The sequence below is a fragment of the Pithys albifrons genome, chromosome 28 (genome assembly GCF_047495875.1).
Source record: "Pithys albifrons albifrons isolate INPA30051 chromosome 28, PitAlb_v1, whole genome shotgun sequence".
Classification (NCBI taxonomy): Eukaryota; Metazoa; Chordata; class Aves; order Passeriformes; family Thamnophilidae; genus Pithys; species Pithys albifrons.
The window spans coordinates 1,851,335-1,868,367 of NC_092485.1; the positions used below are offsets into that span (position 1 = coordinate 1,851,335).

A 17,033-nucleotide genomic window follows, 5' to 3' on the forward strand; every position below is an offset into this window, starting at 1 on the left:
ACCAGTTCCAGCTGCTGCAACCAGGACAGCTCAGACGGGACAGCCCAAGATGGTCTGAGTGAGACCTTGCTTTGGGGAGCTTGCTGCTTTCTTTTGCATCAGGTCCCACTCCGGTCAGTGTGGGATGGGGAATGTTTAATGGTACCATGTCTCTGGCAGTAATGAAGGGCAGTTGGGGAACATGGGCAGACAGTAACAGGACAAGGGGGAATGGTTTTAAGCTAAAAGAGGAGAGATTTAGACCAGATATTAAGAGGAAATTCTTCCCTGTGAGCGTGGGAAGGCCTTGGCACAGGTTGCCCAGAGAAGCTGTGGCTGCCCCATCCCTGGAAGTGTCCAAGGTCAGGTTGGATGGAGCTTGGAGCAACCTGAGGTGGTGGAAGGGTCCTCAAAAGGGCCAAGGTTTGGGGAGGTGTGTAAGATGTCTCTGCATGGGTGGCTTTGAACCAAGGCTTCCCACTCTCACCCCCATCAGCCTGGGACAAGCCCACCTCAGCCTGAGGAAGACCCTGTGATCCTGTGACAGGGTGACCAGGCAGACTCAGACCACAGCAGGCAGGAGATGGTGGCAGACAAGATTCTTGCCATGGGACAACCTGGGTAATACACGCCTGGCCCCTACCACATCTTTAAGAAAAAAACAAGAAAAATGACAGGTAGGTACAAAAAACCCAACAAACCAAAAAAATTTATTCATCTTATGTTCCCATTTGAAAAGGAGGAAACCACACGCACCTTCTGGGCTTGGCTGGCATCCCCCTCTGTGGCAGGCACAGCACCAGTCTGTGCCCCATGACATCACTTCAGTCCAGCTGAGCATCACCACCTACCCCCACAACACACACTCTCACATGGGAACATCTTACCTATGAAAAAATATATCTGTACATTCACTCTGTGGTTTTTTTAGGGTCTTACATAAATTAGAAGCTACTTCAAGGCCTGTTTCTAGACAGAGGTAGCCAGGCTGGAAATGCAGTGTGGCCCTGCTGTCCCATGTCCTCTCTCCACTGAGGGCTCTCTGGGGCCAGATGAAGCTCCACAATGTTCCCATCTTCTCTCAGCAGGTGCCACACTGAGAAGCTGCTACACAGAGGGGGCTTCACCCAACCCACATGGAGCGAACAGGACGAGGAGAACCTTCGGCATGGCACAAGCAGTGAGAGGGAGGACCCTCCAGCTGGGACAGTCTGTCCAGTCACAGGAGACACTGAGGTGCTGCCCCTCTGCCCAGGCAGGAGGTGATGGGTGACAGCAGGAGATGGATGACAGCAGGAGACTGGCTGGGCTCTCATGGTGGGACCAGCTGCCTCTTGAACTTCTCTTCCCCTTTGCATCTGTTCAGGCTTTGAAACAGCCACAGTCCCTGTGGCTCCAGTCGGAGGTACAAAACCAGCAAAGGGAAATCACGGTTTACAACAACCTACTGGAGCCAAAATATTGGCTCTGAACTCCTGGGTGCTGGAAGTCACCAGCACACATGAGCATGCCCGTGCAAGGGTTGGAGTTCCACACGCTGCACGGGACAGCAGCTCCCAGACACAGTTGCAGGCAAAGTTTCCTGCCAAGGAGCCCAGCCTGGGGCTGGCCCTGAGGGGTTCATCAGACCCTGGCTCATCCAGGACTCCTACAGCTCCGTGTTCCTGTTGAGCACCTCCTCCTCCTTCCAGCCGCTGGAATTCTTCCCAAACTTGTACACCAGCCGCCGCCCATCCACTCTCTCCAGGATCTCTCGTTTGTAGTAATATCTACAGGACATGGAGGTGGAATCAGGGCTGTGGACACGAGCTGGGGAGCTGCTGGGGGGACCAGGCTGAGCCCCAGTGGGGTGGGTCCCCCCAGGACAGGGGAGGGAACTCACCGCATGGCTCTGCTCAGCTTCTCATAGGTCATGCTGCTGTTTTTCTTCTTCTGGCCCCAGAGCTGAGCCACCGCTTCTGAGCGCAGGAATTTGAAGACGCCCTCCCGCCGGTCCTCCCACTTCATCAGCCCCTCGTTGAGCTCGGGGTTGATCAGGATGTCCCGGATGAACTCCCACAGGTGGGTACCTCTTGGAGCTGCAAGAAGAGAGTGAGCTGCAGAGGAGGGAAGATTCTGCGGGTCTCTGCACTTTGTACCTCCTTAAACTCCCCCGCCAAGGACCACGCCGAGCAGACATGGACCTTCTTCCCATCATCCCAAATGGGGCCAAGCAGAGGGAGCAGTCCAAGCTCCCAGGCCAAAGGGTTCACGTACAGTGCTTGCCCTTTCTGTTCTCCAGGCAGTCTCTGTTCTCCTTGCTTAGTTTTCGGGGCCGTCCCCGTTTCCTCTTGCCATGTTTGCTGTCCCCCTTCTTGCTGCCTGTGAAGTGGTCTGTGCACAGAGAGAGGGGCACACATCAGGCTGGGCAGTGCATGCCAGGCTGCAGCCCCTTCCTTTGGCACAGGGATGTCTCCTCAGCAGCCAAAGCACAGGGGAGAGCTAGTTCAGGGTGGGGAGAGAGAGCAGGGGCTGCACTCTCTTTTCAGGCCCAGGTACCAGGGAAATAGTCTCAGAATATTTCCTCATTCCCTCCAGCCTAAGCCCACCCTCATCCATGACACCAGACCTAGGGCAACACTCTCTTCCTTCCCCAAACCCTACTGCTTCCTTACATTCCTGGTATTCCCAGTATGAACACCAGCTGGGATCAATACTGAACAGATTTCCATGACCAGGAACTCTGGCTGAAGCCTTCACTCATTTGCCACCACCCACCCCTTCCCACCAGAATCCCTCCTGCCCAGAGCCTGCACCATCACCCTGATTGATGGAGAGAAACAGAAGCAGAGCACTCAGGGAAACAGGCCCTTCCCTCATTCCCAATGTGAGGGTGGGTGTTCAGGTGTTGTCCCTAAATCATTGCCAGGTGGGATATGCAAAAGTGTCCAGAAGCCAACCCTGCCCTTCCAGCTCCTGTCAGGGAGCAAACAACTCACTGTCAGGGAAGAGCTTTGCTTCTGCAGCATCGAGGTCGAGGTCACTTCCACCGGAGTCCTGAGAGTTGGGGCTGTGGGACATCACTGGCCCTGAGAGGCAAAGGGACAGGGCTCAGATTGTTGCTGCTGGAATCTGGAGGTGCTTCCCCCTAGTTCTCCCCCTGTCTCATCCACCACCAGACTTCTGCAAGACCCAAATCCACCTTTGGCAAAACACTGACCTGAGACATCAGAGCTGCCTGGGGACATGGCACCAGGCAAGCTGGTGAAGTCTGTGGATAGGAAAGGGTTTGTGGGCTTCATGTCCTCCAGGGAGTCCTTGGCACAGGGATTTCCCAGCTCTGGAAGGGGCAGAGAAGGGAAGAAGGGGTTAGTCTTGCTGCCATCAGCACATGGTCCCTGGGGAAAAGGCTTGGCCAGGGCCCCTCTTACCCAGGTGGCTGGAGTCCAGAAAGGTCTGGGAAGTTGCATCCTCTTTTTCCAACAAGTCAATGATCCAGTTCAGCTCATCAGAGGCTGCAGAGGTGGAGGACTGGGATTAGTGATGCCTGTTCTGTATGGAGGGGAATGATGCCTACCGGGAGCTGAGCACAGCCTTGCCTGGACTCTGGTCTGTGTCCCCAAATCCCCCCTCACAACCTCTGCAGTGCCCAGGGAGGTGGGATCCTGGGCTAGTGGGGGGCTCTCAGTGCCATGCTTTGAGCTGCCAGGCCTGGGGGTGAAGGAGCCCTTGGGCCACTCACTGATCTCGTGCAGGCGGTCGTAGAGCTCATCCCCCAGGGGCCCGAAGATGAGGCGCATCTGTTCCCTGGTGCAGTGGCACAGTGCGTGCCCGTCCATGTTGCAGCAGGAGAAGTCAATGGAGCTGGCATCGTACTTGTTCTTCTCCACATGGTAGCTGATCCACTCCAGCACCTGCACCTTGGTCCAGAAGTATGGGAGCTCACTGAACCACTCTGGCTTGTCTGCAAGGGATGGAGAGTAGAGCTCAGGGCAGGGTGGCCATGCCAGTGTCAGGTGTGGGCTGCCAGTGGCCACTGGGCACCAGGTCTGGTCCAGTGACAATCCTGTGGGATGCAGCAGGTCCTGCACTTGAAGGACTATGGGACTAAAGGATTCTTAGCACCCTGCCCTGAAGACAGTGGTAACCTCCCTGTCACCTCTGCGGTGGTTTCGGTGCCATTTGTGCTGTTCATGCTGGAATCTGCCCTGCTCTGCTGGTGTGCTCCCTGTGCCTTCCTTTCCCAGCATCATCCCATGATAGTCTCCCATCAGCAGTCCTGGACTGCCAAACTGCTCCCGGTGAGCTCCAGCAGCCTGTCCCCTCTGCTATGCCAGGGTAGGGGTCAATGATTCCCCCATCCCCTGTATACACCAGCTGTGCTCCCAGCAGCCATGCCCTGTGCTACCCAGGGTCTCCTGCTACAGGCTCTTGGCCTTTCCAGGGGAAAACCGAGGCATGGTGGAAGCTGCTGATCTGCCCCAGTGGGACAAGGACCTCACAGTGTTGTTCCCAGCCAGCAGCACTGCCTCGCTGCTGTCTCGAGTACCAACTCCCTGGTGCTGCCACTGCCACCCCCCTGGTCCTACCTGTGCTCTGTGCTGGGGGTTGGCTGGCAGGGAGGCTCAGCCCCAGGCTGTTGTCCTCCCCAAGGTGTCCCAGCACGTCGAAGTTTGGCTGCACTTCATCCGGCTGGTACATGGCGCTGATGTAGTTAGAGAAGATGTTGCTGATCTCACAAGATCCTGCCATCGAGCCCTGTGCCGAGAGATGACAGTGAGCCCCGGCCCCGTGGAGCGGGGTGGACTCGCAGCACCCCGGGGCCAGGCTGGGTGAAGTCCCTCCCTCCACCCATCGTCACCTCTCAGGTCACTTCTGCAGAAACATCCACCCAGCACCTGCCGGCTGGGGCTGGGACCTGACTCACCACCTCCCCGGGGGCCAGGAGAGAGGGGAAGGCTGAGCCGGAGCAAAGTGGGGACACGGCCTCACCCTGCTCGCAAAGATCCCTGTCCCCGCAGCCTGGCCTCGCCCCGCCGGCTGCCAGCGTGAGTGCACAGCGAGTGGTTGGCAGAGAGCAGCGTGGCACAGCCCCTCCGAGGGGACGGGCACGCTCCCCAGCCCCACTGCACAGCTTGGCTGCCCCGCTGCCCACCGCTGGCGCTCCAGTGCCAGCACCTTCTGTCCTCTCAACCAGTCGCAAGAAGCACATCCCGGTGAGCGCAGCCAGGAGGGGACCAAGCGCCTGTTCGGCCCTCGTAAAAGAGCCAAATCTTGCTGGTTGGTGGCTTTACAACCCCTGGGTGCTGTCGGGGACCCGCTGCCCGCCCCAGAGGCCTCGGAACTGCGGTGGGAGAGCAGGCGTGGAGCGAGGAAAGACCAAGCGCTTCCCCCGGCGACAGCAAAGATGCGCAAGGAGGGCAGCAAAGCGTCTGTCCTGGGCAGGGAGACATCACCAGGCCTCGGCCAAAAAAAGCTTTGGTACCTTCTGCGATGGCAGGAGCGGCGGCTAATCCAGAGAGGAAGAGGGGGAGACGGAGCCCTGGCTGGCCGCTAGCCACTTCTCATGGGCCCCGGGAGGCTGGTGCCGATGGGCAAGCCCTGCCCTCGTCTCCTCTTTTATAGCTTGGGCGGGCGTAACAATCTGGCAGCCCGAGGGGAATTCCAGCCGCAAACGTTCATGCTCCCAGATCCAGGTGATTTGCATAATAGCACAGGGTCCCAGCCCTGTACTGCCTTGCCGGGAAATCTGGGTTGGCCAGTTTAATCATTGTCAGAGCCCGTGCCCCGCCGGTGCCCAGAGTTTCACCCACACTGCCTTCACGGGCTGTTTTCTTTGGTGCCATTTGCCCGGCTCGTGTTTGTTTGCTCACAGTAGGTTCACACAGCCAGAAACAGCCGTGGGGCCGGAGCTGGCCCTGGGGCAGCTCCCACACAGCCAGGTGGGCAGCCCAGCCCTGGCACTCAGCAGGGGGGTGTGTGGCTGCCTTGGCCATGCTTGGGGCACAGCCTTGAGCTGGCACAGGCACAGCTTGTCCCACAGCAGGAGCAGGGACCCAGTGACCCGCTGGGACATATGCTGGGAGTGAGACTCAGGTGGGGACAGATGGTCTGTGTGGGGATGGAACAGAGACCAGGTGGGTGCCTGAGAATTTCTGCTCTGTTAGAATGGGTCGATTTTTGCCTGAGGAAGGTCTGGGACAGGCTGCTGAGCCCTGACAGACCATTGCAAACATGGATGCTCTACCTTGGCACACAGGGCTTATGTCCCGTCCCCCTTGTCACATCCCCCAGCCCTGGGGCAGGCAGGGCCAGTGTGCCAACCAGAAGGCACCAGGTCATGCCAGCTGATCACCTGCCCAGGCTTCATTCCTCCACTGCACAGTCACGAGTGCTGGGTGCTGCCAGGCCCTTTTGTTTCCTGGGCACAGCATCCCACAGGGACATCTCCATGCCTGGGAGCAGCCACTGCCATCACTGCCATGGGGCAAGCCAAGACCACCAGGGACAGCAGAAAGCAGCTGGGCAGGCACAGAGCCTGAACCTGCACCCAGCCAAGGGCTGAGCTCGGGGCTCCCCCATGCCCAGGGACTGGGCTGCCAGTGCCTGTGGTTGGAAACCTGCCCCTGGGGAAGATTTTTTTATCCACTGCTGCAGTGCAGGTGTCCCTGAAACAGGGTGGGACACGTCAACACTGTGCCCTGCCCTGGGCCACAGACTAAGGGGTGATGGGGAGGGCACGTGGCATTTGGGAGTCTCCTGCCCAAGCCGTGCACATCCCACCCATGGCTCTCCCCATCCCAGGGGATCTGATGATGCCTGACAGGACTGTGTGGCATGGACCATACTGAGCATCCCCTTTGCCAGGTCTCCCTTCCTTGCAGACCCACAGCAGGGAAGTATCTCAGTCAGTCCATGTACCAAGGCTATGCCACTGATGGGAGAGGTGCCCTCAGTGGGTGACACCCTCAGCCCCTGGTGTGTCCCTGGTGTGTTGGGAGCCCTCCAGGCCCTGCTGGTGGTCATCTGCCCTCTTCCCTCCCCTTGGGTTTGGGAATCAGGAGGACAGTAGACCTGAGCAGTCCTCCCCAGCCCCCTGAAGGTACCCCCCAGCTTTCCTACCTGGAGAAATGCCCTCCCTCTCTGTCCACTGATGTGCCACAACCTGGGCGCTATAATGGGCCATGGGGAGATCACTGTGGGCAGCACTCCCTGGAGATGCTGAGGCACTGGGCTTGGGCGGGCATCAGCCTCTCCTGAGGTGCCCCATGCCCTCCTCAGAGCCACAGGGCACAACAAGGTGCAGGATGATGCCCAAGGGACCCTCCCCTGCTGAGGAGCACTGGTGGGCTCAGGGCAACTCCTCCTCAAGCCTGAGGATGGGTGGCAGAGGGCTGCCACCACCTCATGGCCAGAGCTGGTAGCTCCCAGGGGTGTGTCTCTGCTGGCACCTAGTCCAAGCTCCCAGGGCACCTTTAGGCATGTGGGGTGCATATCAGAGGGTGTTACCAGCCCAGGCTTGGCATCTTGCTGCAACAAGAAAGCAGTGACCATGGGTGTAGAGTGACATGGTGACATGAGGGCTGGCAAGAAAAGGTGTCTGTGGTGCCATGCATGGCTGAAGCACCAAGTGGGAGGAGGGTGTTATGATGCCACCTGCCCTGCCAGGGGTAATTTGGCCTGTGACACCCCCACGTTTCTTGACCCTGATGCTGTTTGCCCTGGCAGCACCATGATGACTGTGGGCATGGAGGCTCACACTGAGGTGACAGCCATGGCACGGGCTGAGGGTGACACAGGGCCTGGTGCTGAGGGCTGGGATGGCTCTGGGCATTGCCAGCCCCAAGGGACACCTCAGGGCCAGCCCAGTATTGCTCAGGACCAGCACTGTAGGTCCAGGGCTGGAGCCCTGAGTTCTCAGGGTGGGAGGTGCCCCACACAGGGAGCAGGAGTGTGTGTGGGAGGAACTGCATCCGGGGGGTCAGTGTGGGCACAGCCCCGGGGCTGGCGACTGCTGCTCAGCTGCTCTGTCTGACCAGTTCCACCAGTGATAGCTGGCTGGAAAAGAGAAAGTGGAGGCTGCAGGAGCTGAGCCTGGCCCTGCAGGGGTGGGGGTACAGCTTGTAGCCTTCACCTCCCCACCCTGGAGCAGGTTGGCTGTCCAGTGTCTTGAGGTGCAAAAGCTGGTGGCAGCATTGTTCACCTCCGAGGGCTCAGCAGGCACCACACACTGGCACCGTGCCACACATACCTTTTGCATATTCCCCCACCATCGTGCCACACATACCTTTTGCATATTCCCCCACCATCGCCATCTCCCACTGGGCGGGTCTGGGGCGGCCCCACCTCCCAGAATCTCCATCAACAAACCCCTCTGGCAGGATCCTGCATTTTCCATAGCATCCCTCCCCACCCTGACCCTGCATCCCCCCCCCCAGCATCCCTCCCCACTCCTGGCAGGATCCTCCTGCATCCTCCCATCATCCCTCCCCACCCCGGTAGGACCCTGCATCCTCCTAGCATCCCTTCCCACCTCTGACCCTGCATCCCCCCACCAGCTTCCCTTCCCACTCCTGGAAGGACCCTGCCTCTCACCAGCATCCTTCCCACCCCTAACCCTGCATCCTCCTAGCATTCCTCCCCACCCCTGATCTTGCATCTGCGCCACCAGCATCCCTCCCCACCCCCCGTAAGACCCTGCATCCCCCCCACCAGCATCTCTCCCCACCCCTGAAAGGATCCTGCATCCTCCCAGCATCCCTCCCCACCCCTGACCCTGCATCTGCCCCCCCAGCATCCCTCCCCACCCCCGGTAAGACCCTGCATCCTCCCAGCATCCCTCCCCACCCCTGGCAGGACCCTGCATCCTCCCAGCATCCCTCCCCACCCCTGGCAGGACCCTGCATCCTCCCAGCATCCCCCCCACCCCTGGCAGGACCCTGCATCCTCCCAGCATCCCTCCCCACCCCTGGCAGGACCCTGCATCCTCCCAGCATCCCTCCCTACCCCCGGCAGGACCCTGCATCCTCCCAGCACCCGACCCTCATCAACCCCACCGTTCCCTCTGCCCTCCCCGCCGGGCCGTTGTCCCGCGGCCGGCGCTGCCCTCTGCCGGCAGCCCGAGCCACCGCTCGCCCCGGCAGCCCCTGTCCCCCGGGCACCACCCTCCCCTTGGCAGCTCACCACGAGCTCCTACCCCAGGATCACCCTCCCGCAGCCCCAGGGTGCTGCAGGACCTGGGTACCCCTCAGCTGGAGGGGTTGACGCGATGCTGCAGGGTCAGGGATGCTCCGACTTCGGCAGGATTGGGACTGCCTGGTTGGAGCCCTTCTCCTCCTGGCTAGGAGAGGGGTAAAGCCGGGTTGGGGCTGGGCTTCCTCCAGCTCAGTCCCTGAATTCTGCCCCAGCAAGATCAGTTTTGCCCCGACTGACTGAAGATCCTGTAAGGATCCGTGTCACCTTCAAATCACGGAATCCTTCAGACTGGAAAAGCCCTCTAAGATCGTCAAGTCCAGCCCCAGCACTAATCCATGTCCCAAGTGCCACATCCACATGTCTTTTGAACACTTCCAGGGATGGTGACTCCACCACTGCTCTAAGCAGCCTGTTCCAGTGACTGACCACCCTCTGGGTGAAGAAATTTTACTAATACCCAACCTGAACCTCCCCCTGGTACACACTGAGGCTGTTTCCTTTTGTCCAACCTTCTTTCAACACATGGGATTACAGAATCACAGCATGGCTGAGGTTGGAAGGGACATGTAGGGGCAACCAAGTCCAGCCCCCTGTCATGCATGGGTCAGGGACACCTTCCACTCTATCTGGCAAGGGCCAGAAGGGCTGCAGTCAGTCCCCTCCACCTCTCCCCCACCCTCTGGGCCAGGTACATGGGGACAGGAGGAGATGGAGGCTCCCAGCTGTGCTCTTCCCTTCCTCAAAGCAACCTCTCTCCTCCATCCCTTCATTTCAGAACATTTTATTTGCAAAGACAAAAAGGCAAGGAACAAACACAGCCATTGAAAAACATACAGCAGGAGACTGCAATAACTTACACTATTTACAGGAACACACCAAGGTAGAAAACACACGCACACACCTTGTGCTCTGACAGACCCAGACCGGGGCTGGGCTGCACAACCCCACAGAGACACCACCAGCCTTCACAGCAGCTGGCCTCTGGCAACAGCTCTGAGTGAGAAAAGGCATCTGCTATTGTGCTCCTTGTGCAGAGTTGGGGGTGATGGAGCAGGTGATGGTGCTGCAGCTGCCCCAGCCCTGGGTGGGGCTGCTCCAGGGGGTCTCAGGCTGGGTGGAGCAGTTGGCAGGAACCAGGGCAGAGCTGTGATGGAGGAGGGCAAAAACCCTGGGGCAGGAGGAAGGTGGAGGGCTCTACTTTCCTGGGGGGGTTGGGTCTGTGCTGGGCTCCCTCCCAGTGACGGGTGGAGCACCAGGTAGCACCTGGAGGGGCTGAGGGTTCCTCTCCCTCACCAGGAGGGTGAAGGGGGCTCGGGAGGGTGAGGGGGGCTCAGGAGGGTGAGGGGGGCTCAGGAGGGTGAGGGGGGCTCAGGAGGACATGCAGCCTGCAGGACAGAATGAGGCTCAAGTGAGCCTGCTGAAAAGCAAGTTGGAACCCTGTGCTCCACAGGGATCGTACCTGGACTGGGATGGGGCACTGGGAGAGAACCCCAGAAAGCAGGCACTGGTTCTGCAGCACCAAAGCAGGAGGCAGTATCTGAGACCCCAAAGCAGCTGTGCTCAGAGGTGGTGGGGAGAAACATCGTACCTGGGGGGGGACAGGCTGGGACCCCAGAGCTCCCATTCCTTGCAGCTGCACAGCTCATGGGAGCTGCAGGAGCCTGGAAGGAGACAGTGCTCAGGCTCCCAAGGGGGCTCACAGTGGTTTGGGGATCCAGTGCTTTTGGGCTCCTGAGTCTTCTCCACTCCTGTTGTGCAAAGCTCAGCTCTGGGGCAGCCCTGCAGCCCCCACAGGGCCCAGAGCCAGCCCCTGTGTGCTGGGGGGGAGGAGACCCCTGGAGCAAGAGTCAGGCCCTGGGGACAAAACCATAACCCAACAATTCAAGGAAGGACTGCAGGTATGATCTCACCCTTGGCACAAACCAAGGCACCCAGGGGCAAAGCAAAATGAGGTGCGTGGTGCAAAGGCAGCTCCAAAATGTCCCTGCCCTGGAGGGGCTGTCAGAGGCTCAGAGACCACCAGAGGGGACTTCAGTTGTGCACCAGGGCAAGGCCTGAGCTCCAGAGAGCAACCAGCACAGGGCAAAGCAATGGAACAGCTCACCCATGACTCACCCATGGCAGGCAGAGCCCTCATCCCAGCCCACCTCCTCCTCAGCTGTCCCTGCCCATGGCCCCAGGCTGAGCTCTGAAGGGCCAGAGTCCAAGGGACCACCCCTCCTATACCCACCTGCATGTGGGGATCTTGTGCTTTATTGTTTGGGCAGACCTGCCCCCTCCAAAGTGACAGAGTGGCTCAGCTTCCCAAACCTCACTGTGCCAGGGCAGTGAGGTCCAGCCCAGAGCAGGAAACCAGCTGGGGCTCCAGGGCCACTTTTTTATGTTGGCTGGAACTGAATCTAGACATAACCACATTTTGGGAGTGAAAAGTCAAACATCACACACCAGAATCAGCTTCTCACAGACCATCCCCAGCCTGAGCAGGGGCTTTTACAGCACCAGGTTCCTGCTCCCTGCAGCTGCAGCAGGCTCTGGGAAATGGGGGTTAGGACCAGCCCACTCCAGCAATGTGCTTTGCATGGACATTTCTGAGACAAGAACTTCCTTGCATCCACAGGGAATATCTGTGAGAGCAGAGGAAGGAATATGGGCTGAGCTGAGCCTTCCAGAGGTCCCTTTCCATCCTTCCAAGGGACAGGATGGACCACTTCCAGGTTGCCAATCAACCCAATAACCAACGGCAACACTGCCAAGCCTCAGTCCAAACATCCTACCAGCAATGGGAGCAAAATTTGGTGTTGCAGGTGGGCTGGGGAATCCCACTGCACAGGTGGGAGCTGGCAAGACAGGGGGGCAGGACACTGGTCCTGCTGCCCTGCCCAGGAGGAGGACACTGGTCCTGCTGCCCTGCCCAGGAGGAGGAGGACACAGGTCCTGCTGCCCTGCCCAGGAGGAGGCAGGTAGGGGGACACGGGGGGCGGCTCAGACATGCAGCAAAGGTGAGAGGGAGTGAGGCCACGTGTCCCCAGCATGAATTCAAGTGTCAAAACCATAACAATAACAATAATTATGAGAAAAAAACTCCCCACCCCATCCCCAATAGGAAACCCAACGACGACAGCACCCAGCTTGCACCATGAGGTAGCTAAACCAGATCAACACCCAAAAAACACTCTCCTGCATGGGAAATGCCAACCCACACAGGCACTAAGACATACCCACACACACACACACACACATACACAGCTATGGGATCACAGTCACCCCTGTCCTTGGGCTGCTGAAAACAGAGCTCATTTTTGCAGTAGCCAGGAGGGGGCATGGCCAGGACCCTGAGGTTATTCTAAACCACCTCATGTCATTGTGTCTTCCTGGTGGGGTTTGGTAGCATGGCTGGGCTCTGCAGCGAGCATTTTGCTTCTGATTCACACTCTTTTGTACACTTTTGTTATTAATATTGGTGCTGCTACTGTTTGTTTTCCTGTCTCACTGCTGTTTCAAGTAAATTGTGCCTATTTCAACCTGTCTTCTTTACCTTTTGTGCCTCCAATTCTCCTCCCCATCCCAGCAGAGGGGAAGGGGAGGGGTACATGGTTTTAGTGGGAGGATTAAATTGGAGAATACCATCCATAAACCACGACAGATTTATTTGGCACCCAATGTGGGGCTTGAAGGGTTGAGATAACAACAGATCTGCTCAGAAAAGGCTGGAAATAAATTTGGTCTAAGCAGTTGTACTGGAGACAGAGTCATTGGTCACAATGTTGCTTGGTCTGTTCGTGGGGGTGTGGTAACTAACCCTGTAATATTCCTGTATGTGGATCAAAACATGCTCTTTTTCAGAGCAGGGAGAGGGATCAGGATTGATTTGTTGCTGTACTGTGGGGTTTCAGTTTATGACATGGTAACAGCAAGAGCAATGAGGACCATAAATGCCACTCCAGTTTTCAGTGGGCAAGTCCTCAGACAGGGTGGGAGGGTTGATGTTACTTCTGATCCTCTTGAAGGGACCTCCAGTTTGTATTTACAAGAAGTGAGCAACAAGTACCATGACCAGAACTAGAGGGGCCCTCTGCCTTAAACCAGGTGGAAGAAAGGGACAGTTGGATCTACTGGGCTGTGTGGATCCAGAGGCACATCAGACCCACAGGAGTATAAGGTTTTAGTTGACAATAGTGCACAATGTACCCTGATGCCATCAAGATATACTGGGGCAGAATCCATTTCTTCTCTTCCAAAGAGAAGGATTCTCTCCTGGTCAAGGTAGTGTGGCTGCAGGTCGGGTCAAGGTCTCCATGGTGAACATTTTGCATCTGAATCACTCTCTTTTGTACACTTTGTTATTAATATTGTTGCTGTGACTGGTTTTTTATCCCGTTGCTGTTTTGAGTAAATTGTTCTTATCTCAACCCATGATCTTTGCCTTTTGTGCCTCCAGTTCTCCTCTCCAGCCCACTCCAGTGGAGTAAACAGGCACCTGTAGCACACAGGAAGAAACTGGTGGTGGAAAGCAAGGCAGGTCTGACCTTGGCCCCCCAGAGCTCCCCCTCACCAACAGCAGCAGGAGCAGGGTGGGATTTCAGGGCAGGCACTGGCAAACCTCAGTGCAGACATGGATGCACATGGGACAGCTGGATACAGCCAAACACACCCCCCATTCACACACACATCCTCTGGCAAACAAAGGTTAGAACAGCTGAGGAATGAGCAGGGAAATCCTCTCCAAGGCAGGACTGGAGGGGGGGGTGACACCTCCTCCAGACCCCCATGTTTGGGTGGCTGAGGGGCCCTGTACATTTTTGGCTGTGTCCCCAGTTCCACAGGTCACACAGGGTGGATGGGCTGCTCACCTCAACACAGTCAGCAGTCCTGGCTGTGCAGGGCTCAGCCACAACCACAGGGGACCAGTGACTGTCCTGGGCAGGGTCACACACACACATGCCATGTGCCCTCCAACAAGGCAAGCCAGTAGGATGGAACTCTCCCCCCAGAAGGCAACCCCTGGCACACACAGTTCAGTAGGGATGCTCCTGTCTTTCATGGTGCAGAGGAATCCCCATATTCCAGTCAGAATACTTAGAAAAAGGACTGGCAACAAATGACCTGGGGCTGGTCCAGGTGTCACCATGGTTAGAGAGAGCAGAAGGGAAATGGTCTGTGCTTTATGGGGCAGGTCCTGGAGCCCTTGGTCTCCAAGATCCCAGTTCAGTGCTGGTAGGATCAAAGGGAGAAATCCTTAAATTTCAGTTCAAGTACTGCTTCTTCTGTGACAAAGAGGAAAGGAGAGCATGTGAGGCAACACCCATCCTGGAGCCTCCTCGGCCATCCCGTGAGAGTTCCACATAGCCCAGGGCAGGACAGAGCAGGGGATGGTCCAACAGGCCAAAGGAGAGAGATGTAGGGAAGCTCCAGTGTGAGACCAGGGCCTTGTCAGCCCCTTGAACAGGAGAGAGAGAGGAAGGAGCCTGGAGAAGGTGCGTCCTCGGGGAAATGCTCCTGGACGGAGCCTCCAGCCCCTAAAGGAGACAGGATTGTGCAACATCATCTGCTGCAGGATTGTCCTTCTAGCACAGGGAGAATCAGGGGATTTGTGCGAGACCAGTGTGTGCAAACCCCTCCTCACTCTGCTCCTGCCACAGTGGCCTTCCGCTGCTCCCTGCCTTGCTGGGCCCTCTCCATCCCTGGATCCACAGGTGTCAGCACAGCTGGCTCCAAACCAGGCAGAGGCCTGAGGGCAAAGCCCAGGGAAAGGACAGACAGGCCACAGCCGTGGGGGTGACAAACCCAGCCTTGGCTTTTTTGCCCTGTAACCTCCATTCTTGCTTCAGTTCTCCATCTCAAGGGGGTTAACAGGCTGCAGGAGTGCACCAAAAACACGTGCTGAGGGTCATGGTATCCACAGTAGGGCTGAGCACTTCCCTCCCCACTGCAGAGCAGGGTGGGCACGTGAGGAAGAGCCCAGAGCCATGGGGCAGTTGTGTTTACAACTGGGGTTTGAAGAACATCAAAGGGAACTGCAGCAGGTTTGTCTGGAATTTGCCTGAGAGATCTTTCCAGGCTTGCTGTGTCTCCAAGATGGGACATGGCAGAAGAGCTCAGCATTGAACACCTCCAGCTGCTGGGGACAGGGAGATGGAGGACAGGAGTACCTGGAAATCCTTCTGCAGCCCTCACAGCAGAGAGGTGCCCCACGAGTAATGGCTCCAGAGAAGCACCCTCTGTACTGTGGTCCTGGCCAGCAGACACCAGATGTCCTCGTGGTTGTGGAGTGGAGAAAGACTCCTGCAGGAACCAGCCCCAGAGCAGCAAACACAGCAGAGGCCACACAAGCCCACAGTGGCAGGAGGGAACTGGGTGTCCCCAAGAAGGAGCCAAGGAGCTCTGACCCCCAGAAGTCCTTACAGCAGGATGGGTGAGAAGAGAGATGAGACATTTCCTGGTCACTGGAGAACCATTGAGAAACCTCAGCAGGAGGGAAGGTGGAGCTGCCAGTGCCCCACAGAGCTGCCAGTGCCCCGCAGGGCTGCCAGTGCCCCACAGGGCTGCCAGTGCCCCACAGGGCTGCCAGTGCCCGGCAGGGCTGCCAGTGCCCGGCAGGGCTGCCTGCTCAGACGAGCTGGCAGCACTCAAAGTACCAGATGAGGCATCGTCCACCCCGTTGGGTGAGGCACAAAGAAATGCCTGTCCTGGACTGAGTTCCTGGAGATGATCGAGTCCTAACAGCAGGGGGAGGCACTCCGACCTTCACCCTGCTCCCACGACCTCCAGTCTTTCAGCAGTTCCTAGTTTGACCCTGCAGGCAACCTCCTCCCACTCCAGAGCTTCACTGTCAAGTCGCTGAGAACAAAGGTGAGAGGGACAGCATGACCCAGGGGTTGGGGCAGGAGCTCCACAGATGCTGCACAGAAGCACCACGAGGGGACATGCTCCCCACCACCACCCACAGCAGCATGCAGCCCCCCAGAACTCCCAGGCTCTTTTTCCCTTGGCAGGAGGTTGCCCAGTGCACTTTGGGCAGGAGGCAGGCCCAATGGGGCTCAGCCCACTGGCAGGAGTTGGGGACAAAGGGAAATGGTGACCTCCAGGGCTGACCCCACACCAGGACTCCTGTCCCCCTCGAATGAGCTCTGACTATGTCCCAGCACTGATATCCAGGGAGCTGCTCTGCTCAGTTCCCCCGGGGCATGGGCTGATTTGGGGGTGGCTGCTGACTCCCAACCCACTATCCATGCAAAGCTGTGGGCAGGCCACAACTTCCACAGAGTTGCCACAGTAGATGTGGGCACTTGGCAAGGAAAAAAAAACCCAAAAAGCAAATGAAACCAAGGTGGGGATATGGCTGGGACAAGGGGACAAGTCCCTTCTAGCAAAGACTTATCAAGTGGGGAAAAACGCAGAATAGTTTCATACCGTGAAGAAGCAGCTCAGACCAGAGAGAAAGAGGGGAAAAAAGAGAGAGAAGAGCAAAACCAACAGTGAGAGGGACAGAGGGAGGGAGAGATGGAGTAAAAAGGGAAGGAGAGACAGAAGAAGAGCACATGAGCAAGAGAGTCAAAGAGCAGGAGGGTCAAGGCAGACTAGTAGCACGGCCCTTTATGGCAAGGACGCGTCGTGGAAGGCAAGGGGTGAGCCCAGGCACGTAATTCCATAACTTTACCCGGCAGTCGCTGTGGCACAGATGGGAGTGGGGAGGAGGAGAGACAGAGAGAGACAGAGAAAAAGGAAGGGAAAAAAGGGACATGGTCGAAAAGAGGGTATCAGAGTCTTGCTGCCAAAGAGCTCCCCAAGAGCAGAAGAGGATGCCCAGCCCCGGGGAAGAGGGGTCCCTGCATGGGGGGTAACCCAGAGTGTCACCAGAGCGTGGGCAGGGGAAGGTTGGG

The 17,033-nt window shown here is 57.7% G+C and overlaps 2 protein-coding genes across 4 annotated transcripts in view; both read right to left on the reverse strand.

The window, feature by feature from the left end:
• Window positions 1-661: 661 nt before the first annotated feature.
• On the reverse strand, window positions 662-5,537 carry ELF3 (E74 like ETS transcription factor 3). The gene is made up of 9 exons (XM_071578864.1): window positions 5,444-5,537; window positions 4,548-4,716; window positions 3,701-3,922; window positions 3,390-3,473; window positions 3,179-3,298; window positions 2,958-3,047; window positions 2,236-2,352; window positions 1,862-2,057; window positions 662-1,748 (listed from the first exon to the last, which is right to left on the reverse strand). The coding sequence occupies exons 2-9, from the start codon at window positions 4,708-4,710 to the stop codon at window positions 1,628-1,630; spliced, it is 1,113 nt and encodes a 370-aa protein (XP_071434965.1). The 5' UTR covers window positions 4,711-4,716; window positions 5,444-5,537; the 3' UTR covers window positions 662-1,627.
• Window positions 5,538-9,924: 4,387 nt separating this feature from the next.
• Window positions 9,925-17,033, reverse strand: part of KIF21B (kinesin family member 21B) — a 43,939-nt gene continuing 36,830 nt past the window's right edge. For 2 of the 3 annotated variants that reach the window (XM_071578862.1, XM_071578861.1), the window contains one exon: window positions 9,925-15,990. In XM_071578862.1, coding sequence (XP_071434963.1) covers window positions 15,936-15,990 — 55 coding nt within the window. In that variant the 3' untranslated portion in view covers window positions 9,925-15,935. Of the gene's footprint in view, window positions 15,991-16,423; window positions 16,821-17,033 lie in introns of those variants that run through there. The other variant, XM_071578859.1, reaches the window with a different exon arrangement.

Coding starts and splice junctions, on each gene's coding strand:
- ELF3 (XM_071578864.1), bottom strand. CDS start 4,710: ATGGCAGGATCTTGTGAGATCAGCAACATCTTCTCTAACTACATCAGC. Junction 3,474..3,700: donor CGACCGCCTGCACGAGATCA/GTGAGTGGCCCA, acceptor CCACCTCTGCAG/CCTCTGATGAGCTGAACTGG. Junction 3,048..3,178: donor AGGCAGCTCTGATGTCTCAG/GTCAGTGTTTTG, acceptor TTTGCCTCTCAG/GGCCAGTGATGTCCCACAGC.